The following is a 24,997-nucleotide window of genomic DNA, read 5'->3' as shown; positions in this document are numbered from 1 at the left end:
GAAAGTTGAGAACCCATTTGACATGAAATACACAAAGTTGGCCAATCATGGCACAAAATATAAAAGGAGGGAAGTTTATTCAATTCTGATCCAGTTTTAACTGGAGTTATGTGATCCATTTCAATTGCCGCCTTTCAGAAAGGATGTCAAGCTACTTGTCAGAGTCTAGAAATTATTTATTATAGTGGTTCCTGGTCTGAGGGAAGACAATTACAGTAATAGAAAAGAGTGTTTTGGATTGTTTTCTTTGGACAGGGCTGAAAGGAAATTTGATATATTAAGCAAACAGATGTGGATGCTGGGAGGCTGTTCCCATTTGTAAAAGGTCAATGTTCAGAGATCCTATCTATGAAATAGGGGAAGAGAATTATGTATAATGTGGTCTGTGATCGGAACCTAGCAAATGATCTTTGACGATGTCGTGAAGATAGGTTCCATGAGTCTTTGTATAATGGAGAAAAGAAAAATTACATAGCCTAGGTCAGGGGTCTTCACAGTGGTCGGTATCAACCCCTGGGGGTCAATGCGACAATCCGAGGGGGTTGATAAATGCCATGGGGATCAAAACGAGGTCATAAACGGCTGGGCAGGAGGGTCGATTGAACTTGTGTGGTCGAAAGCAAGGGCGTGTCTGCAGAAAATAGTGCCTATGGCAGGGGTGGCCAACTTCTTGCAAGAGATGCCTTGGTAGTCGCCGTGTTGTATTTGGCTTCAGCCTCTTAATAAGTAGAGAGTGAAGAACTGATGGAGTGGAGAAGGAGGTACGTGTCCAATGCTGCTGCCGTCACCCACGCCCTCACCACGCCACTAGCCCCCAACCTCCGTCTGGCGTGGCCACCATGGTCCCCCACCCAGTCCGGCACCAAAAACCACTCCCACCCCTTGTCTGATGCTGCAACCTCCCTCCCCGCGATTCCATGGCCTGAAGGGTCAATGAGGATTCAAGGTTTTCATGAAGGGATCGATGGTCTAAAAAGTTTGGGGACCTCTGGCCTAGGTAAAGAGGCAAGTGGGTTAAATTACAGAGTTGGGCTGGTAGAAAGTTGACATGGCCATGATGGTTTCTATAATTCCATAAGTCATACAGATGTTGTTTTTATTTAATCCTGTTGTTGGTTGCTGAGTTGATTTCAGTTCTTGTAAATTAATGACATTAATTTGAAACAATGATTGCAATTTTGTTTTGGTGAATCAACACATAAGCAATTTGACACCAAAGATACAAGTGATACTTTCATGAATACGTATTGAGTCAACACTTTCACTAGTATCAGTGTCACGAACTGCAGAAATAGAGTCCTGAAATGGTGTGCAGGTAGCCAGAACCCACAAAGTCTTCAGAACTGCCATTCATGTGTCACGTAGCAAAGACCATGCCAGTGTATAAATATTACGTATTTCAGGGATAAAGTTGCCTTTGGTTCTTGACCGTTGATGGATTTCCCACTGCTGGTACACTGATGCGAGAAACCTGAGATACTCGATGAGTCTTTTTAAAACAAGTTTGAATAACTGTTTTGTGCAAACTTGAATTCTGAAAACGCTTTGCTTTCCAGTGCCCTGTGTGTATTCTCACACTTCATCACCCTTTTTTTCCCATTTAAGTACACCATTTTCCACAAAATATCGAGAGCAGACACAGGGATGGCCGCAAAGCTTGAAATTGTTCACAGGATCACAGGGTGGCATGGTTAGCAGAGCGAATGGGCAGCACAGTTGACGTAGCAGTTGGCACAATGCTGCTACAGCGCCAGCGATCGAGAGTGGGGTCGAAATCCTCCACCGTCCGTAAACAGTTTGTACTTTCTTCCCACGTCTGCGTGGGTTTTCCTCGGGGGCTCTGGTTTCTTCCCACTGTTCAAAACGTACTGGGGGTTGTAGGTCAATTGGGTGTCAACTGGGTGGTCCGGGCTAGTGGGCTGAAAGAGCCTGTTACCACGCTGTATGTCTAAATATAGGAGCGGAAGAAGGCCCATTAGCCCATGGAGTGCTCCGCCACCCTAATCATGAGCTGATCATCCACCCACTCCCCAGCTTCCCCCCCCCATCCCTGTATTGCTTGATGCCCTGACTGATCAAATACCTGTCAATCAACTCAACGACCTCCCTTCCACAGCTGCCTGTGACAACAAGTTCCACAGACTCTCGGACTAAAGAAAAATGTCCACATCTCTAGGGGTTTTTTTTAAAAAGACTGCAGGGCTATAACGGCACCAACAAGGAATGTTGCCATTTCGCGGGCAGTCTAAAAAGGGAGGTGCAGGAACGTCCCGCACCGCGATTTATCCAGCAGGACCCCCACAATCTTGCAGGGTAACTCGTTTACCCGACACTGCAGTCTGCCTTTTTAATCCCTTGACCGAGCATCCCCTCCTCTGGGAAACATCCTGGCCACATGGACTTTGTCCAGAAGACTGAGCTGTCCTGATGGGCTCAGGTGTGGGGGCGGTCTTTCAAGGCCACGATGGGCCCACCTCCGGGCTGTGCGATGGGCTGAAGTTTCCGGAGCCGCTGGCCTCTCCATGCGTGTGCGGGCCGGCTGGCCTGAACTCAGGAGATTGCGACAGGCTCGATGTTGCCTGCTCCGGCCGTCGGTGGGCGGGGGAATGGAGAAAGCTGCCAAACAGGAAGCCGGCACAAACGCGCTGTTCCCAAACAAACGGCGTTTTAAAAGAGACCCTGCGAACGGGGGCAGCTGGACATCACAAGGCTCGCAGCAGACAAAGAGCTCACTCTTTCGGGCTGAACAGCATGCCTTTCACACCCAGCAGTGCTTAACGGTGCTCAGCTTGGCCGGGCTGCGGAGACCAGCCAGCTCCCAGCCAAGGCACAAAAGACAACACGTGCCGGCCCTTCCCGTCGATTCCGAGGAGAAAGTTTGCTCGACGTGGCTGAACAATTCCTGCTGAAGTTAAAGTGTAACCTATTTGAAGCAATATCTGCTGTTGAAGGATGTTGACGTTAGGTTGAGGGAAGCAGGCGCGGGTGGGTTGGTGGGTGGGTCAACAGGCTGAGCAGGTGGGGTGGGTGGGGATTAGTCCCGGGGAGGACGAGTCGTTCCGAGGAGGCCATGTGGAAGCACGGTGACCTGAAGCTGTCCCAGGTGAGTGAGAGGTGGGGGGGCTGGGCTCCCGCGGCGCAAGTTTGGATGGTCAAATTCTCGGGCAGCCCCCCCACTACTTCATGCACCGATTAAAGCCGATCTTGTTTGCAGATCCTCTCGCTGTTAACTTTCGTGGCCGGGGTAAATGTTGGCCAAGGATTTGGCTTGCGCCGTTTGCAAAGATCAGGAGACACGAACAATCGTGAAGGTACTAACTTGAGTTTATTCCCAGTCGCGCGTTCTCGTCTCGTGAGGCAGAGAAATGCCGCCAGGTCGGAGGTTTATCCTCATTGACTTGCATTTCCAATCATTTGACATGACACAAACGTGAACTGGGGGTTTAAAATCTTGCATTTGCCTTGTGAATGAGCAGGACTCTGCGAGTCGACACGTCTGTTTGTTTCAGCACCTTTCCCAAGGTCCCGATGATCTCAGCCCGCGTCAGTCCAGCCACCGCGTGACACGAGGATTCGGAGACTCGCCAAGATACCACCTCAGCGTGGCGTGCAAAACGGGCGCTGTTAATGATTGCCCAGGTGAACAGTCACCGTGATCCTAATGTTAACCCCCCCCCCCCCCCCCCCAGCTGCTCACTGATCAGTTGTGGGGGGAGGCTTCAACACACGCACCAAGCGCCACAACCCACTTGTGTGCTTATGAAAGTATGGAATAGATCAAAGAATAAACGATTTGCCTTTTGCTGGGTGGAAATTGTAATTATCTAACAAAATGAGAGCAATTTATCTAGCTTTAATAAATTAGTTTAATTGTTGTTCTTTGGTTATATAATGTGCTTGTCTATTCATGGTTCCTATTTCCAAAGAAGAATCCACCAAGAAGCCTGAGACATTAAACTCTGGACGTTTTTGTTCTTTATGTTGCAGCGATGTAGTGTGTGAAAATGTAACACATAGAGATGGAAATATTTACTCCAGAGCAGGCAATTGCAACAGTGAATCGCAGATCGACCAAGTGAGAGGGCATGAATCATCATTTAGAACTGTAACCTGATTTAACATGCTTTAGATTTAATTTTAGAGATTATCCATTCAGCTGGTGATATCAGAAGTTGTTGGTTACTGATGTTGAGTTTACTGTCACTTTCATTGTACAATGTGCATGCACACCAACATTCTTGCTTGGTTCAGCTGAACAAGTACTTTGTTTTTAAAAACTACAATAACAAATTAAAAAAAACCCAAATGCAATAGCATATTTAATTGAATTAAGGACAATAAATAAAAATGGCAATAGTGCAGTATTTTTGTGTTGTCCATCTCTAGCTGGTTCATTCTACTGATGAATTATGATGTATTATTATGGCAATAATTAAAGTAAAAGGCAAGTTATTTTCATTTTTTTAAACCAATTCCAGATACCTTTTATTCTAATATGGCAATTTATCATCATATTTTACTTCAATTTGTAAATGTCAAATTTGACACCATCAGTTCTTGCAAATTTCTACAGTGCTGCTATTATTCATCCTTCAAATCAATTAATGTGTGAAGTGCAGATTTTGAAATTAGTGTTTATTCCTCTTATTCATTCTTCAAATCAATTAATGTGTGAAGTGAAGATTTTGAAATTAGTGTTTATTCCTCTATTATTCATTCTTCAAATCAATTAAATGTGTGAAGATTTTGAAATTAGTGTTTATTCCTCTATTATTCATCCTTCAAATCAATTAAATGTGTGAAGTGAAGATTTTGAAATTAGTGTTTATTCCTCTATTATTCATTCTTCAAATCAATTAAATGTGTGAAGTGAAGATTGAGATTTTGAAATTAGTGTATTATTATTCATCCTTCAAATCAATTAATGTGTGAAGTGAAGATTTTGAAATTAGTGTTTATTCCTCTATTATTCATTCTTCAAATCAATTAATGTGTGAAGTGAAGATTTTGAAATTAGTGTTTATTCCTCTATTATTCATCCTTCAAATCAATTAAATGTGTGAAGTGAAGATTTTGAAATTAGTGTTTATTCCTCTATTATTATTCATTCTTCAAATCAATTAATGTGTGAAGTGAAGATTTTGAAATTAGTGTTTATTCCTCTATTATTATTCATCCTTCAAATCAATTAATGTGTGAAGTGAAGATTTTGAAATTAGTGTTTATTCCTCTATTATTCATCCTTCAAACCAATTAAATGTGTGAAGTGAAGATAAGATTTTGAAATTAGTGTTTATTCCTCTATTATTATTCATCCTTCAAATCAATTAATGTGTGAAGTGAAGATGAGATTTTGAAATTGGTGTTTATTCCTCTATTATTATTCATTCTTCAAATCAATTAATGTGTGAAGTGAAGATTTTGAAATTAGTGTTTATTCCTCTATTATTATTCATCCTTCAAATCAATTAAATGTGTGAAGTGAAGATTTTGAAATTAGTGTTTATTCCTCTATTATTATTCATCCTTCAAATGAATTAATGTGTGAAGTGAAGATTTTGAAATTAGTGTTTATTCCTCTATTATTATTCATCCTTCAAATCAATTAATGTGTGAAGTGAAGATGAGATTTTGAAATTAGTGTTTATTCTATTATTATCCTTCAAATCAGTTAAATGTGTGAAGTGAAGATGATATTTTGAAATTAGTGTTTATTCCTCTAAAAATTAGTAAATTGTTGCAGATAATTTTGTATATTGAAATTCTGTTTTAGAATTGACCATTACACTGTTTACATTAGTGAACTGTGCTAATAATCTGACAAAAGCAGCTTTTTTTTTCTTCAACTAGTTTGTGTCAGTTGATTCTGAAACAAATTGACCGTTGAAGGAGATTAAATCATCGGAAGGGAAAGAAATCTTTAACTGCTAACAGGAATTAAATTTCCTAAGATAGGAAATTCAATTCCATTTAATAAATATATTTATTGTGTGCATTTTAAAAGTGGAAAATAAATGGAGTAGGTGGAATCGATTTGAACAATAATGTACAGAGAACTTGATTCAAGAGGGACAACCACCAAGTAATTAATTTATCAAGTACTATAATGATGCTTAGATTTAGATCATTACTCAATCCACTCTCGGGGATTGCATTACTGTTGTTAATAATTAATTAGAGATGTCATTATACGTAGACTTCCTGAACTTTCCTGGATGTTGATATCTGGCAAAATGTCATTGACAAGTTAACAACTACAATTTCACTGTTAATTTGGAAAAAATTGTCTGTTGTCATTATGGGAAGAATGTCAATTCACTTTTGAGATGTAAAAGGCCTTGGATCACTTTTTTTTTGGGCATCTGAGGCTCCTGGTGAGATTATTCCTCATTAATCAGTATTTTTCATTGACATCATTATTTCCTCACAAACCTTTTAAATTGCAATGCTAACTAAACTTCTGCTCTACTTGTTGTCTTTTCAATGTCAACCACATCACTGTGATTCAGAGGGAATAAATACGTAATAAATAAATTTTATATTGAATCTAAATTGGATTTTAGACTGTTGAAAATAGTGTTGAGCACTCAGAGCATGACAGATTAAAGTTTTTCTAACTAGGCCATTTGCACTGGCTTGTTTTTTTTTGGTCTTCTGATTAACTGTGCCCTTTTTGGAATGAGAATGAATGGGAAGCAATATTCCCCTTTTCCAGCAAGTATTTGTTAATGTTTCTGTGAAGGGTGATTGCAAGATCATGAGAGTTAAAGGTTGAGAAAGGATGGAATTTTAAGCATTTTGGTCATCCTCCAATTTTTAGCACATCTGATGCAGTATGTCGTCTGAATGAACACAGATCTTGTATCGAGATCAACTTTGGCTACACATTTCTGTTGTTAGACAGTTTTGTTTTGATCTAAATCATTTTTCATTTGATCTTTTGTTGCTGTTTATATTTAATTTATTTTCTCAACTTCTGCAATATCAATCAATGCCTTCCAAAAAGCTTGCCTGAAGTTCCACTATGTTTCGAGATGTACAACCTTGGATAGTGCATGATTTGCACTTTTTAATCCTTCTCATCTCCCCTTATTAGACTGCTATCCAAGTTAATAATAACTCTGAGCTTTCTTGAGGTTTTCTACGTGCAATGTTCTTTTGTGGGGAAATAAATTCAAACCATTTTTCTGGATTGTTTGGCTTGCTAAAGAATACTATCCCTAACTGATGCTTGTGTTTTTGTTTCACACAGTTCTTTCAGATTCAGCCCGAGCTACTGCTACTGGGTCATGCAGGGGCAGATGTTTTGAACTGCAAGAGGCAACCCCACCCAACTGTCGCTGTGACAATTTGTGCAAAAGTTATAACAGCTGCTGTTTAGATTTTGATCAACTTTGTTTGAAGACAGGTACTAAATTCAGAGGTGAACATGCTTTTAGTTGTATGTTCAGACACTTTTTTTTATTTTTGAGGGGTCATTGCCCTATCACTAATTTTCCCTCTGCATCTTTTGTGTCATGTTTCACCCATGGTTGAGAAGTGCTTCGAGGTCTGAAATGGCTTTTTTAAAAATCTTGCTTCAACACTTGTTTCTAGCATTTCATCTCTGCGTGATGTCTTCCTGCAGTGATTATAGTAAACACCTGCTATACTGCATGATAATGCAACTGAGTTTGCTTTATAGTGTATTGCATAGTAAAACAATATTTTTAAAAACCATTTGTACATTTTACACTTCTAAACCAAAACATTGGAATGCAAGTTGAAATGAGAGATTTATTCTAGACCAGTCATTCTCAACGGGGGTGAAGGAGGGAGGGAGAGGTTCACTACACATTCAAGTTTTCACTTCATACAACATGAATACAGTATTTTTTTTATGCAGTCAGGAGAAAAGTACAGAAGAAAGCAAAACCTGATTGCTTCTCCAAGAAGGGGAACCCATAAACTCTGAGCAGAGTCCTAAGGGAGCAAAAGCCAATAAAAAGGTTGAGAATGGCTGTTCCAGACACATGGGTCTAGATATCTTGGAGTCCTGTGTATTCTTTTCTCCCCATATCCTGTAAGTTTATTTTCTCCCCTCTTTAGGTCATTCTTCCTCATCACGTCTCAATTCTCGAGCAAGAGAGCAGGCAGGTGAGTTAGCTGGATTCAAATATTTAGTCTTTGTATCATTCTAGTGTGCTGTATTATAATATGAATCTCTTAATGAATAAATTTATGGAATAATGGTTCAATTGAAATGGTTAGTATTTTAGCAATAATGTGTCCATCTTTTAGTTAGTGAGATCTAACTGCAAAACCATGTCTATTTATAGTTTACACAAAAGCGCTGGAGAAAAGTCATGCAGCCTTCTTTAGGTCGTAAAGATAAAGATACATAACCAATGTTTCAGCTTGACCCCTTCATTATACCTTGAAGGGTTGAAGGCTGAAATGTTAGTTATATACCTTTGCTACCTAAAGGCTACATGACTTGCTAAGTTTCTCCTTTATTTTTGTATAAACCATAATCACAGGGTCTGTAGACTTTCTTGATTAACTCTATTTATATTTGCCTGCCCTCTTCAGGTAAGTTTAACAAATATTTGTAAACAACACATGCACAACTTTTTGAAATCACTTTATTCCTCAGGGAAGTAGTTATGCTAGAACATACTCTTCCTTTCTGTCAGTCATTTAATGTGTCAGTCTTAAAAGGTGAAGCAACAAGTGATTTGACTTGTACCAAGCAAGTCATAAGCTTCTTCAGAATATGAATTTATTATTAGGAGCAAGCCATGAAATTCGGTGTTTTGTGACCACATCATAGTGGAAATATTATCTTTCAACATTACTATATAAAAAATAACAGTGCACGAAAAGTAAGGCAGTGTCTTTGGTTCATTGACTATTCAGGAATCTGATGGCAGCGGGGAAGAAGCTGTCCTTGTGCCGCTGAGTACTCGTCATTAGGCTCCTGTTCCTTTTTCGCGATGGTAGCAGAGTGAAGAGTTCAGCACATCTTTCAGTAGATTTGCTTTTGCCAGCTGAAGGAATATTCCTAATATTGATGTTTATTGATTAATCTCTACTAATGTTTTTGAAAGCTTTCATGTTAGCTGTAGAATAGTTACTTTTATATTCTTGAATGCATTTGTCATGTAATTCATGTGTTTATGTTTAATCTCATATAATTTTGCCTGTATGAAAAAATGGGAGATTGGTCACAGAATTCCATGCAGTGTTAGATATTAATCTTGGTGATGGCCATCAAGGTTTGAGTACAAAAAATTCTGGATAACTTCAGTGGGTCAGGAGGTGTTTTTGGAAAGATGATTAGAGTCTCAGGGGTTTAAGATCTTTCTCTTTCCACATTTACCATTTTATGCCTCCAGTGTTCCCAGTTACTGCTTAACTTTGCATTTTTTAAAATTTAGTCCAGAAAAGGTTGACATCTGCTTTGCTTTTAACATGCTTAACATTGAGTTACTTTCCAGTAATGACCTATAGTATTCCAAAGCCTGGTCATTGGATATTGATTCATGGATTTGCAAATTAATGTATTGTTGCCTCCATATCCCTTGAGGAGCAGGGGAAGCTGAGTCATAACACTTTGAGGAGGATTATGTAGATTGAAAGATCTAGTTTCTGTTAGGAGAGTGTTCAATCTCTAAATACTATTGGTTTAAAGTAATTGGCAAAGATGTTAGATGAAGGTTGAGAAGGTTATTGCCTTTAGGATGGTGGGAACAGAAGTTACTGGATGAGTGCTTGAAATGCTGAAATCAATGTAATGAGATGTTAGAAGTGGCATTGGGTTAGATAGTCTCACTTGGATAGCATCAACATGATGGGAAGAATGACCATCTTCTGATATACAACAATGTAGAAAAATTTCTTCATGCAATAATTCCTTCTGAGGATGTAATTAACTGTAGGAGTGACCACCGGGGATTGCAGATACCCCTTCCCCCCCCCCCGTTCTGATTAAATGGTGGACCTCGTCCATGGACATTGAGTTCCCTATTATTTGTGTAATGTCGGATAAGAAAAACCTCCTTATTGGTGTAATTAATATCTAGGCCCACCAAAGAACCAATGATTTTTAAAAAATGTCACACTTTCAGATTATTTTCATGATGTTGGTTGAGAAGTGGGTGATTTGTTTTCAATTCCCCATTAGAACACTTAAATTCTTATTGATGAAGCTATTTGCTTTCTCTTCTCACATTTTCCTCAAATTATTTAGAGTCATAGCACTGTACAGCATGGAAACAGGCTCTTAAACCTGGGACAAAGATGTATTAGGATTGATAATGGATCAGCCCATAGTTAGGCATGGTGCATGTGTGAGTTGCATTTACATAGCAAAGTTCTTAAAAACTGAGGTGGTTCTTTGGATTTATACAGCCAAACAATTCTCAGTTGTTCTGATACTAAGAGAGTGGATATACTGAGAGGGTCAGGCAGAATCCATGGAGAGAGAGGTTTGGCCCCTTTCCAGCCCCTCGCCAACCTCCTTTATGCTATTTCCCCCTTTCCAACTTGATCTCAATAAAGGCTTCTGACCAGAAAAGCTGAGCATCCATTTCTCTCCACAATGCTGTCTGAGTCCTTCCTGTTTCTCTTTGTTTGCTCAACCTTTACAAGTTCCTGTCTAATGCCATTTAAAAAAAAAAATTAGATTTGCCCCAATATAGACTTGTGGACCAGTTCTTCCATTAAAGACGTCTACAAGAAAGCAGCCTCTGTCCTCAAGAGCCATCACTACCCAGGCCATGCCCTCTTCTCACTGCTATCATCAGGAAGGAAGTGCAGGAGCCTGAAGACAAACACTCATTGGGACAGAAACAGCTTCTTCCCCTCCACAATCAGATTCCTGAATGGACAATGCACCATAGGCACTGTCTCTCTTTCTCTTCTTTTGCATCAATTTATTTATATTTTTTAAATGTAGTTTACAGCAATTTTGCGCCTGTAATACAGCCACAAATCAATGAATTTCATGACATGTTCATGAAAATAAATTCTGATATTGATTCTATTTCCATAACTATTTTGTAAATAATAGAAATGTGACCACTATTTCCAAAGTGCTCCCCCTCTGTCAGTTATTTGCCCTGCCAGCCCTGCCTCATTTCTCAAGAAGGAGGTGAGTATTGCCTCCTCTCTGGTAGTGCTATTTGCATATTGCTTAAGAACAACTTTCCAGGACACACTTGACAAATTCTTTCCCCATCTACTCATTTGCCCTATGGCAGTCCTGAACCCAAAGAAGCAAGGGCTAACTCTTCAATAAAATCAGGGGAAGTGGGATTTCATAAGAAGAGTTTGCCTTTCAGATGATCTGTCAAAATGAGTTGCCATTTGGGCATTAAGTGGATGCAAATGATTGCAGAGGACAATTGTGAGGAAACCGAGAGGAGTTGCCTTGAGTGTCCTGGCTATTCCATCAGTAAAATAGTTGTTAATTCATTGCTGCCTATCTGGTGTTGCTCTTTTTAAATTGACAGTTGCATTTCCAAAATCACAACAATCGCTGTACTTCCAAAAAAAATGTTTTGGAATATCAGAAACAACTTCTTTTCATCAAACTTGTGTCCTTCTCAAATTTGGATTTATTAATTTTAATAGAATGAAAATTTGGAAACAGCTCGTGCTTTCCCTCGTGTTTAGCAATATTGACGAAGGGTGAATTAGGTATATGACAATTTGTCTTGTAGTTCAGATATTTTTCTGGTCAATGAATTAAGGTGAAATGTGTGTCTAAAGGAGGTGGAAATGCAATAAGGATGATTATCTATGTGAATATTATGTTAATGATATATGCACCAGATTATCCTAAAGTACAACAGTGATTGAAAGATGGTCATGATGGTAATAAGGGAAATCTTGGAATACTCGAGGCTGGTCATTTTGTTAATGGTGAAGCTGTTGTTGCTTGTTCCAGGTCGTGTGTGGGAGTGCAGCAAAGAACGCTGTGGGGAAGCCCGAAATGAAGATTATACTTGCCAGTGTTCTGAAGACTGCATGAGCAGGGGAGATTGCTGCACCAACTATAAAGTAACATGCAAAGGTATTCTTTACCACCTTTCCAAGAATCTAAATGTGTGAGTATTTTTTTTTGGGAGAATCAATTGTGGAGGTAAGTGTTGTCCTATGGATTTTAATGGAGAAAAAATACAGGCTCTTGTATCTTTGAGCTAACCCAGGAAGTCTCTTCCTGCTGAACAATGAGGAATATGGTATTGTGTAAACACTCTTATAATGCAAACTGCAACTGCTTTGCTTCCTTTCACTATTATACAAATAAGTTTATTTCATTTTTTTGCATTTGTGGAATTAGGAACGATGTCTCTGGATGCTTTTATTATTTAGGATTATATGGAAGTAATAGGTTCCTTTATCCATGAACGATAATAATCCACTTACAATTTGGTAATTTTCATAAAACTAACTGGTGGTCGTTGGAATCCTGTTTGCTTTCATTATTAATGGTTTATTTTTGAGCACTAGCTTTTACTGTTGTCTGGTTTGAATATTATTGCTCCTTTGCCTTTTTTTGATCAAATAAAATAGGTTTTAAAACATCATTTTAAAAACTGATTTCTCTAATTTTCTTCAGTAAACATTTTTGCAGGTTGTATGCCATTGTTATTGAGGGTTAGGAGTTGAATTGAAGGTTTTTATAGTCTGATTCCCTTTGGAACTCCTAAAACTAGTCCTTAATTTTCATTATAAAATATTTTAGCTTTTGTTGTGTACTTTATGAATGTTTCAATGACATTTATATCAAATGCACTATGAACTTTCCCACCAGGTGAGATGCGCTGGGTCAATGAAGATTGTGAAGATTTGAAAACACTAGATTGTCCAGCAGGGTTTGTATAATCCAATATGTAAAGCTAGACTATAATAAAAGTGATGGTTGGGGAAATCTACATTTCATTAGCATAATTTGCAAAGATTTGATTACTGCAAAGTTAGTAGAATATACACAAGTAATGATTTATGAATGCTATTTGCAGTTACCATTTCTCTGCATTGTACCAAAAAGTGCTTTTGGTGCTCAAACTTGTTTGGATATCAGGAATTGCTAAATCTCCCATGAACCAGCTCAACTGAACAGAGGAAAAATAGATTATGAAAATACATGTTACATTTCTGTCCAGGCAAATTAACTGTTAAAACTAAGCACTAATTAGGAGCCATGATCACTGAAATTGCATTCAACTGAATTTTATATATGGTAGCCAGGGGTGCAGTGCTGCTGGAGCCCTGCTCTGACACCTTGGGGCCGCGTCAGGCACTTCATGGGGCAGCTCCGGCACCTCCTTGTTGCCATTTTTGGTGAGCTCCAGCACCTAAAAAAAAAAAGAGCCCTGCAACCCCTGATGGTAGCTATATTTTTTTTTGAAAATGCAGAAGAAATTATCTTGTGTTCAACATAGGAAGTAGAAACAGGAGTAGGCCAAAAATGGCCCATCGAGCCTGTTCCGCCATTCAATACGATCATGGCTGATCTAATTTATGACTTAACTTCACCTACCTGCCTTCTCCCCATATCCCCTAATTCCTCTATCATGTAAAAATTTATGTAACCGAATTTTAAATATGTTTAATGAGGCAGCCTCAACCACTTCCCTGGTTAGAGAATTCCAAACATTCACTACTCTCTGGGGAAAAACTATTTTTCCTCATCTCTGTCCTAAATCTACTCCCCCGAATCTTGAGACTGTGTCCTCTCGTTTTAGTTTCCCCGGCCAGCTCAAAAAACCTTCCTACATCTATCCTATCCATACCCTTCATAATCCTATATGTTTCTATAAGATCTCCTCTCATTCTTCTGAACTCGAGCGAATACAATCCTAGATGATTTAATCTTTCATCATAAGTCAACCCCTTCATCCCAGGGATCAACCTAGTAAACCTCCTCTGGACCGTCTCCAAAGCCAGTATATCCTTCCTCAAATATGGAGACCAGAACTGGACACAGTACTCCAGGTGCGGTCTCACCAGTATCTTATACAGTTGCAACATTACCTCCCTACTCCTGAATTCAATTCCTCTTGCAATGAAGGCCAACATTTCATTTGCCTTCTTAATAACCTGCTGCACCTGCAACCTAACTTTTTGCGATTCATGCACAACCACTCCCAAGTCCCTCTGCACAACAGCATGCTGTAGTTTTTCACCCTTTAAATAATATTCAGCTCTTTTATTTTTCATGCCAAAGTGGATAACCTCACACTTACTAACTTTGTACTCCATCTGCCAGACCTTTGCCCACTCATCCAGCTTAACTATATCTCTCTGCAGACTCTCCACATCCTCATTACAATTTGCTCTTCCACTCAATTTGGTGTCATCCGCCAACCACATTTTGTCCCCTCCTCCAAGTCATCAATGTAAATGATGAACAGTTGTGGGCCTAACACCGACCCCTGCGGCACCCCACTTACCACTCTCTGCCAACCTGAAAAACTCCCATTTATCCTGACTCTGCCTCCTGTCAGACAACCAGTTTTCAATCCAGGCCAATAGACTTCCCCGGACTCCACTTTCCTGTAACTTACTGATAAGTCTCTTGTGCGGCACCTTATCAAATGCTTTCTGGAAATCCAAATATACAACATCAACCTGTTCCCCTCTAACCACCGCATCCATTATATCCTCAAAGAATCCTAACAAGTTTGTCAAACAAGTTCTTCCCTTTCTAAAACCATGCTGCGTCTGCCTGATTGAACCCTTACGTTCCAAAAGTTTCACTATTTCATCTTTAATGACGGCTTCAAGCATTAAAGGATCTCTTTGTATTGGCACTTAATTCAGTTTAGAAGTTTTTGGTAATGATTATTTGGGTAACATGCCTTTTGGTTTTCAATTTTTATTTCTCTGCTATGTTTTCCTCTCGAACTGCACTGTGCAAAAATAGCACAACAATTTTGATTTGCAAACTATTGCATGATGAACTGTTTTCCAGGAACCAATTCCTTTTGTAAATCAAACAATTGCTATAATTTATTAATCCTTCAAGTTCCTTGGGTAATAAATAAATTATAATTAAAATAGATATTGTTTTGCTCTTTTACTTCAACATTGTAGCTTTGAGCGTCCACCGCTGATCATTTTTTCTGTGGATGGTTTTCGTGCTTCATATATGAAGAAAGGAGGCAAGGTCATGCCCAACATTGAAAAACTAAGTAAGGCGAACCTTAGAAATGCTTTGATCAGACTTAATTTGTGATTCTTAATTAGAATAGTACGTTTCAGCATTGTGGATCAGAATAAGTTGGAACAAATTTAGATTTTAGTAGTACTGAGTGAATGTGTGCTCCAATAGTTTAGAAAAACTTGTTTTGGACAAGACCTATGAGTTATATTTTTTTCAGAAGCTCAGTTACGCAATTGATTATGCTCATTTGTACACCGATGTTTGGTAATGGTTGGCCTTTGACGCCAAGGGTAGATTCACATGAGTGCTGCTCAGATGTACAGCTGTAACATACTGTTCTGAACTGCAGATGGGTCCTCATTAAATAACTAATTTTAACACTAAACAATTAGTGACAAATATACATTCATTTTGTTGCATATTATCTGCACGTGCTGTAGATTATATTACAGGAGTTTTAAAATGGCTGATTATATTTAACATTTTTTAAAAATGTTTTTTTATTTGTGGTCATCGTTTCATTTTTGCAAAGGGTTTTTTTAAAAAAGAAAAGATTTCCTCGTCCTCTAAATTGTATGGTGGTTGGATGGTGTTGAGCCTTTCCATCACTGGGCTAATCTTTAAGAGTACGTTTTGTAAGCAAGTGATGAAATTTGAAATTGGTGTTAAACTTGCCATAATGCTTAGTGGCATTCAAATTTCTCTCAAAGACTGGAATTAATAAATTCTGAATTGATACGGACTGACTCCTGCATCATGAATGGTGCATTTTTAAAATTTGGATTTACTCCAAATTTAGTCTTGTTTAGGCTATAGCACTTCTGTAAATCCCAATGCTTTAAATAATTAAATTTCTATGTATGGCAAGTACTTTTAAATATAAAATATTTCTTATCCTTGGCCTCCAACCTTTACCTCTCAATTGAAAAGTAAAGGCTGATATAGTGAGCTGAGACAGTTGGTGTGAGGGATTTTCAATGAATTCGTCACTAATCTGCATTGCAAAGATCCTTACTAAGCACATCCACTGGACCACATTTTTTTTTTCTAGCAGTATTATTCTGTGCTTGCATGTCAGCAGAGACCAATTTTGTACAACACATTTCTAAAATGGACCTTTATTGAAACCTTCAACTTAACATCAGCGGATTACTTCTGTTTGTGAATGCCTCCGTTAATTTTCACCTCTGCTTGAGAGGAGTCCTTTCACTGATAAGTTTTCAGGCCTAATTTATGAGACACAAGGGGAAATGTTGTTTCATCATTAACAGTTTCCCCATTCAGTTTACCCAGTCTGGTTGGTTCTCAATGATGAAAGTTTCTGAGTGGGAGAGATTTAAAGCTCCATGTAAATGTATTTTTTCTTAGTACTGTTGGATTTACATGAAGTAATACAACATTCACAAGTTAAACAAATCTGAGGTTTGAATCAAGCCCTGTTCTCTTTGAAAATCTAAAAATAACAAGTAGCTAATGGAGAAAGTAGAACTCTCTGTCTCTACAGTGACAGTATAAAAACTTGTGGTTTACATTGCTACATAATGGATTCTTTAATAGTGACTCTCTTGGAGGAACTAAAAACATTAGAAACTGAAATAAGTTTTCAGGCACAATGGGCTAGAGATTTACTGTGTGCAAATAGCTGAGAGCAAATCAGCATACACTTGACATCTCTCCCACTTTTGCTTTCCATCAAGTTCATAAGATTAAATAACAGATATTTACATAAAATTAAGAACTATCCTAATAAACTTGCCATCATTCAGTTTTCTGCTTAAATTTGTTCAGTTTGATAATTATTTTGCCTATTCATTTTGCTATTATCCATGATTTCTAATGGTGAAAGGTTGGAAATGCACCATGATCCAAATGCAAATTTGATGTCATGCTAAGATCACAAATGCTGCAAGAACTTGATCAATCAATAGAAAATAAATTTGTAAATGCAACAATATTTATTATGGAGGTTGATGACTTTGGAGAATTAATTATCGGTTGTATATTCTGTAATTTAGAACTCCACACGTAAGTGCTTCTTTCCCATTGATGTCAACATTTTAGTGCTTTTTTTGCATACAGTGACAAATGTTTGCTTTTAATTAGGATCTTGTGGAACTCATGCCCCCTACATGAGACCAGTTTATCCAACAAAAACCTTCCCCAATATGTACACTCTTGCTACTGTAAGTGTTACATTTTGTATAACTAGGTGTTTTTGTTTGTTCATTTTCATTGAATGCCAGTTTCTTTATCTCTTGGCAAATTAACTGATTTGTGAATGTTTTGTTTGCAGTTAAACTAAATAAGTTTTGAATCCTGCAGTTCTGTAACAAAGACTTTGCACGTTGCCAATGAAGAGTAACTATTCACGTGGTGGTTGTGTATTTGTGCGTACTTCTCATTGACGACACTTGGTCAAAAACAGCCAGGACAGTACCATTGATGGTGTATTTCTGGCAATTTAGGCATGATTAGGGAAGGCTGTGAAACTCAAGGCAGTGTACCTGGGAAGATGTGAGGTACAAAGAGTGAGAAATATCACTCCTAATGTAAATTAAAAGAGAACAAGTCACAAAACTTCTGCTCTTTAAAAAGTTAACGGCTCTTGAAAAGTTAACTTGTTTTTTTTTGTGTGTGTATTTCCAGCATTTTATTCTCCTGTTTTTAAAAACATTTTCATTCGATTGACGGTATATTCCCATCCTGATAACTCGTGACTGAATGTTGGTGAGGACAGGTTGGAACTGGTTGTGATGTCTTTTGGAATATTATTCCATAAAGTATTGCAGGTGGCTGGCATAATGATATTTTGTAGTCAATTTCACTAGGAAGAATATTGTAAAGGGAAAAATAGTAGCAACAGAGTTTTTGGGAACATGGCAGTACATTTTAAAAAAAGACATGTTTACTCTTGTACGTTAAAATTTGGAAATAAGCTAACATCAGAAGTAAAATAAATCCTTTCCAATAATTGGATGCTGAGCTTTATCTTCATGTTTTTTGACTTTTTGTTGCCCTCTGCTCTCATGAACCTGATTCAAACTAATTTTAAGATAAACAAGCCTTAATGTGCTGCAATAGTGGAGACACTGTGTACATAGGAAAAGAAAATATGAGATTCATTAATAGCAATAGTGTTTTCAGTTAATGCTGTGTCAATACCTCACTGCACTGCCACCCCATTTTTCAGTATTTCAGTGCATTCTCTGTGTAGTATATACTCCTGGTTTTGAAATCATTGAGCAAAAGGTTGAATTCTGAAATAAAAGGAAAATTTTCTTTCCCAATTGAGCACGAATGCTAATTTTCTTACTCTTTTCAAATCATAACAAAATAAGTAAAATAATCTTTTGGCTTTCTAGTTTTAAATTACAATTTGTCATTTTGAAATGTACAGTTTTTGTTAAATGATTTACTGTGGAAAAAGGTTGTGTAGATTCTGACAATCAAAGACCATATCTAAACAATTCTCTTTGGTTTTTCATACAAAGGGACTTTATCCTGAATCACATGGAATTGTTGGAAACTTGATGCATGACCCAGTGTTTGATGCCAACTTCAGCCTTCGAAGTAGAGAAAAATTCAACCCTCGATGGTGGGGAGGAGAACCAGTAAGTTTTAAGTGCTTTTCAGTTTGAAACCTTGGCTAAAGAAAGTAGCACACTGTCTCTTATTTGGAATGCATTTAACCTCCAGTGAAAATCTATTTATTAATGTTTCAAACCTAATTAAGGAAAGGAAATGAATGCCTCTAAATGAGTAAACTGATAAACAAAACATAAAATGAGTGCTTTATTCACACTAATTCTGAAATAATGAATTCACGTTTAACTAGATGAATACATAATATTATTGCCATTTAAGTTTAAAAAAAAACTAATATTACCTCAGTGCTGGCACATAGTTGGACCCAGTGGGCAGTATTATCAGTTCTATCTCAGGGTATCAATATGCAATCTCTGCTGATGCATCAGGGCTTGGTTATCCGGGATGCTTGCTTTCATTGGCATGAGACATTTTATACAAGATTGATATAGTGGATCCCATTTTTCAATTCTTAGAAGAGACGGGGAGTTTGCATAGTGTTCTTGGCAATAATTTCCCTTCAGCCAATACTACACTATTTTAAAATTAAAGTTCAGTTTAATATACAGTTTGTCTCACAAAATACTTAGTACAGCAAGAAAGTTCTTCTTTGAACAGACCAATAGGTTATCTCCAACATTACACTCAGGCATGTAAAGGGCACAGTTTGCAGTGTATAGGATTATAGTGAAAAGGAAAGATCAAGTAGCACCAAGCAAGGGCAGCATGAGAACACTGGTATGCGGTTCGTTCAGGAGCCTGATGGTTACGGACAAGAAACCGTCTTTAAACTTAGTGGTGTGTGTCTTCATGCTCGTCTTCCCCCTGTATTTCCCTATGTTGGCTCCCTTTCCTAGGCAACAGAACATGTAGGTGGAGTCCATGGAGATGAGGGAGGTTTGTGTTATTTTCTGAGCTGCATTTACTAACTTTTGTAACTCCATCCCATCTTGAGCAGTGCAGCTCTTCCAATATGCTTTCATATTGTGTGACAAGAGGGGACATGCCAAACGTAGACTTCCAAGAAAGCAGAGGCTTTGGTGTGCTGTCGTAACTATTACAGCAATATGCTTCTCCCAGGTCAGGTCATTGGAGATGTTTATTCCTCATATTTTTTGTACCTATCTACTCTTTCAACTTCATTATCATTAATGTGGATGGAGATGTAGAGTCTGACCCCCTCCAGAAGTTGATAATATTCTCTTTCATCTTTATTGATAATGAGGGAGAGGTTCTAGTCTTGGCATCATGTCATTGGACTGTCAATTTCTTGTATTTCTTCTCATTATTTGGTGTCTATCATTGGCGAACCTGAGGGTGGAGGTGGAACAGTATTTAGCTGTACAGTCGTAGGTGTAGAGGGAGTTTAGTAGGGATCTGAGGGCTCATCTTTGGCAAGCGTTGGTGTTGAATGTAATTGTGGAGGGGATGTTACCTATCTTCGCTCTTACAGTCTGTTAGATAGGAAGTTGAGTTGCAGAGGAGGAATCTGAGGCCTAAATCCCAAAGTTTGGGAATGAGTTTACAGGTAACGATGGTATTAGCTGTAGTCTAACATGGGTATCCTTGGCGTCCAAGTGTTCCAGGGCCAAGTGGAGAGCTAGGAAGATAGTATCTCCTGTGGATCTGTTGGTCAGTCAGCAAATTGAAGTGGGTCAAGGCTGGCTGGGAGGCTAGAGTCTCAAAGCACTTCATGATGGTGGAGGTCAAATCTAATGGATTGGTCTGTTTGAAATCTTGATACTTGTGGAACCTGCAGTTTGGCTGCAAATTTCCTTCATTTTGGGGTAGACTAAATTTCTCTCCCAGTTGAGTACTTCCCAAAAATATTTTGAAACATGTTAAATCACTGTATACAGTAAACTATTTCTTGAAAGATATAACTTCTTACAAACTGGCTGATATTACAAGTAGGCACACCATAATGTTCATCAATATTCAAGTTTTGCTCATAATTTTAAACAGGACATTGCTGCACATAATTACAGATGTTATTGCATTCTGATGATGCAGTATTTGCCATCTGATATTCCCTCGCTTCCAGGAAGTTTCATTGCTCTCTGGACTCCTACGAGTATCTGAGACCTGGAATCAGAAGGCACTGTAAAAAATGCCATTAATGCCACTTGCACAATTTCTTCTAAATTCACTGGAAGGAGAAGTGAATCAACATCAGTGTCCTCTCCCAGACCAAGGTCCACATCACTAGGGCCTTAAAACCACTCTGCCAGCCCTGTGGATCAGACCACATTGTTCACATGCTTGATCCAAGGCTCTGGAGATACATACACTATTGCAAGTTCTATCCTGGGAAATGATTAACAAGTGGACAGAGGAAAAAAAATTCATGGATGTGCTTAAAGCTTCCTTGAAGAATTATAACTGATACGTGGGAATCTTTGGCCAGTGACCAAGCAAATTGGGAAAGGAACACACTGGAAGAAATGATGAAATTGGAATCCATGCATCAAGAGGTTCTGAGTAAACAGCAGATGAAGAGCATCACCTCTCAAATTACCCACCGTATTGACCACTGCCTGCTCTATCTTTGGAAGAGTCTATGGTCCCTGCATTTTCCCTTTTCTGCTTCCTCAGTACCTAGAAAACTGAAGTGAAAACCTATCAAGCTTGATCTTGAGAGACAGACAATCTATGCAGAAGTTTCATTGATAGGCTTGTTTACTTGACAGATCCAAGAAGAACGGTAGCATTAAATTTTACTGTAGTGTAATGCTTTGAGAGTCTGGTCACGGCCAGATTTATCATGTACCTAAGCAAAGATCTGGGCCCCTATCTTCACAATCACTCCACAGTAGATGCAATATCGCTGGCTCTCCACTCAGCTCTGGATCACCTTGAAAACAGCAACTCGTACATAGGGCTGCTCTTCATTGACTATACCTTCAAGACCATTATTCCCTCAGTGCTGAAAGAAGCTACAAACTCTATGCTTCTGTACACCCCTCTCTGCAACTGGACTCTTGGCTTTCTCTTTGGAAGACCACAGTCAGTACAAATAAGAAACAAACTCCCCACCTCACTGATTATCATCACTGGTGCACCCCAAGGATGCGTGCTTATCCCACTGCTCTACTCATTATATACCTGACTGTGTGGCCAGGCACAATTCCAATGCTATCCACAAGTTTGTTGTTGACACCACAGTTGTTGGCAGAATCACAAACTGCAGTGAGGAAGTATACAGGAGGGAGCTAGATCAGCTCATTGAATAGTGTAATGACAACCTTGCGCTCAACATCAGCAAAAGCCAAGAAAATTATTGTGGACTTCAGGAGGAAGTCAGGGGAACATGACCCAGTTCTCATCGAAGGCTCAAAAGTGAAGAGGGTCAAGAACTTCAAATTCCTGGGTGTCAACATCTCTGAGGATCTGCCCTGGAACCTCCACATTGATCCAATCACAAAGAAGGCTCACCAGTGGCTGTACTTTGAGGTGTCTGAGGAGATTCGGTATGTCACTAAAGACTCGCAAACCTCTACAGGTGTACCATGGAGAACATTCTGGCTGGTTGCATCACTGCCTGGTATGGAGGCACCAACTCTCAGGACAAGAATAAACTCCAGGGGGTTGTTAACTCAGCCTGCAACATCACAGGCACCAGACTTCACTCCATCGAGGTGGTATCTTAAAAAAAGTAGCCTCTATCCTCAAAGACCCTCACCACCCAGGCCATCGGGAGTAAGGCACAGAAGCCTAAAGACAAACACTCAAAGGCATAAGGACAGCTTCTTCTCCGCTGCCATCAGATTCCTGAATAATCAATGAACCAAAGACACTGCCTTACTTTTTGTGCACTATTATTTTTCCTTTTTTTAGTGATGTAAGATGGTTATAATATGAATGTTTACACTATGATGCCGCTGCAAAACAATGAATTTCGTGACAATAAATTCTGATGGTTGTTGAATGAATTATCCTTTGTCATAGCTGGGAATGCATCTCCCAGTGGCAAGAATCTTACTAGTTTGATTGCCTTGAGTAGGCCTTTCTTTCCAGTGAGCAAGGCTAAATAGCACTGTGCTGCATTGACTTGTACAGTAGTTAAGTTCCTCCTTATTTCCGGGACTGTGTTCAGAGATGAATATTGGCATTCATGGAGCCACTGATGTACATCCTGAAGTTTTGAAAGAGGTGGGCAGGCATTTAGTGGAATGTCTCCTGTAGATTAATGATAATGAATGTTGCCCCACTTTTATAAAAATATAATAAGAGAAAACAGATAAATACCCTAGTGACAGTAGTTGGGGAAATGGTGAAATCTATAAATATCCTTTATAATCACAGAACATGGTAAAATCATATTAGAATTGAACAAGGGTCTGAACAGTTTCATGAAAAAGAAAATCAGCTTTAACTCCTCCATTTAAATTCTCTGAAGATCGATTAGATAAAGGAGAGCCAGTGGATCTGGCGTACACGAAGTTGTGGTTATTTATGAGGGACATTGGTGCAAGTTGCCCCACATAACAAAAAAAACCTCACTGCTGGCAGAGTGACCCCAAGGGTGCAATGACAGCTCCTCAAAAGATGTAACAACTTAAAAACAAGTTTCTGCTTGTCGGACAAGCAGAAACTTGCAAGTGCTCCAATCCCAGGGCCAGCTACCAACCTTAACATTTCTGATCTCTAGTATTCCTGAACACTGTGTGGATATCTGACTCACACTCCCAACAGTACATAGTCAACCTCACAAGTACTCATTTGTGTATTGCCAGTCCAAAGATAATGAAGACATGTTGGGTTTGGAAGTGTTTTGACAAGGTCCCACACACCAGGTCAATCAGTAGGTTTAGAATGAGAAACTGATAATACAGTCAAAATACTGTATATGTCTTGAGCTGGCAGGTTGTCACAGGGATCAGCACTTGGGCACCACCTGTTTGAGATAAAATGACAACATTTAATAAAAGATTGGGAGGAGCCTATGAGATGGAAAAGGGCCAGGAATACTTGAGGGAAGTTGTTAAGAACAAGATGTTGGGAAAAGCAAAGAGAATAGTAGACATCGAGAGGAAGAGAAATGTAGAATAGAATGAGATGATGGGTAAGAAAATGACATTTGGATTCTAAATGATTTTATTGAAAGCCTTTACCCCCATTAACCCTATCTACAGTCTCTTTTACAAGAAGCAGAGATGCATTCAACTTGCACCGAGATGTGCGCACTGCATGAGGAGGAAATTGAATAGAATGAAAATGTAGCAAGTTTTAAAAAGGCTGGTGATTGCTTTTATAAGGTCACTGTGAGGAATGAAGTAACGAAACTATGCCATGAAATTTGACTCCAAACTAGTCACAACTAGGATGAAAGCCCAATTTAACATGTTGCATTGTCTGTAAAGAGGTGGGCAGTGCGAACCGGGCGGCTGAGGGGGGAGAGACGGGCAGAGCATGTCGGGCGACCGAGGGGGGCAGAGAGACAGTAGTGCAACTGGAAGGGGGTGGGGGTGGATATGGCAGCACAATTCGGGTGGGTTGAAATCTGGCTTTCCAAAATCCGGAAAATTTCGGAACACACTGTCCCCCAAGGGTTCCAGATAAAGGATTGTGTACCTGTAACAATTGGGTCTAGAGCAGTGATTCTCAACCTTCCCCTCCCCACCCCACTCACATACCGCCTTAAGCAATCCCTTACTAATCACAGAGCACCGATGGCATAAGGATAACTTAAAGTGGAATGTGAGTTTAGGGGGGCAGTTTTAAAACCATTGGTGTAAAGAAATGTCATCTTCACCCCACTCTCACTCTCCATTTCTCTTAAACTACAAACCAAAGAGGTATGGACATAAAATGCAGTAGTTTCATTATAAGGCTGGAACTTTCTACTTTACCCACTGAGGAAATGCCTTTGCCACGTGGACATCAGCCTCTCTGGAAGGGGAACATCACTATATAATGCATTCTGACCTTCCCTTCCAAGAATGAATCTATATACTAAATTTTCATTTGATTGTTATCTGAACATTTTATTTTGCATTTCTCCTATGCCATGACAACTGATTTATCTTCCTGCATCTTTTTGCTAGATCTGGGTAACAACTGTCAATCAAGCAGTAAAAGCTGGCACATTTTTCTGGCCTGTGTAAGTAAAAGGTTTCATTCATTTTCTTTTGACTCTCACTTTGTTGTTTCAAGATGTCTTTAAATGCCACCATGTTTGAATACACTCATGGAATAAAACTGAGTAATAATATCTGCATGTGCTCACAGATCTATTCTCTTGCAGTTTAATTG

At 38.9% G+C, this 24,997-nt stretch overlaps 1 protein-coding gene across 6 annotated transcripts in view; it reads left to right on the top strand.

The window, feature by feature from the left end:
- The first annotated feature begins 2,996 nt into the window (after nt 1–2,996).
- The window catches only part of enpp2 (ectonucleotide pyrophosphatase/phosphodiesterase 2), a 73,157-nt gene continuing 51,156 nt past the window's right edge, over nt 2,997–24,997 (top strand). For 3 of the 6 annotated variants that reach the window (XR_011352077.1, XR_011352078.1, XM_069920578.1), the window contains exons 1-10: nt 2,997–3,103; nt 3,215–3,311; nt 7,253–7,423; nt 8,089–8,136; nt 11,933–12,058; nt 12,803–12,863; nt 15,088–15,185; nt 17,261–17,340; nt 18,649–18,768; nt 24,790–24,845. Coding sequence is in view for 4 of the 6 variants with exons in the window: in XM_069920578.1 (XP_069776679.1) it covers nt 3,071–3,103; nt 3,215–3,311; nt 7,253–7,423; nt 8,089–8,136; nt 11,933–12,058; nt 12,803–12,863; nt 15,088–15,185; nt 17,261–17,340; nt 18,649–18,768; nt 24,790–24,845 (890 nt within the window). In the remaining 2 variants the exon portion in view is untranslated. The remainder of the gene's footprint in view (nt 3,104–3,214; nt 3,312–7,252; nt 7,424–8,088; nt 8,137–11,932; nt 12,059–12,802; nt 12,864–15,087; nt 15,186–17,260; nt 17,341–18,648; nt 18,769–24,789; nt 24,846–24,997) is intronic. The other 3 variants (XM_069920579.1, XM_069920581.1, XM_069920580.1) reach the window with 3 other exon arrangements.

This window comes from Narcine bancroftii, chromosome 2, assembly GCF_036971445.1.
Source record: "Narcine bancroftii isolate sNarBan1 chromosome 2, sNarBan1.hap1, whole genome shotgun sequence".
Taxonomy (NCBI): Eukaryota; Metazoa; Chordata; class Chondrichthyes; order Torpediniformes; family Narcinidae; genus Narcine; species Narcine bancroftii.
The sequence above is the reverse complement of the archived record's forward strand: the minus strand, read 5'-3'. Positions and strand labels throughout refer to the sequence as shown.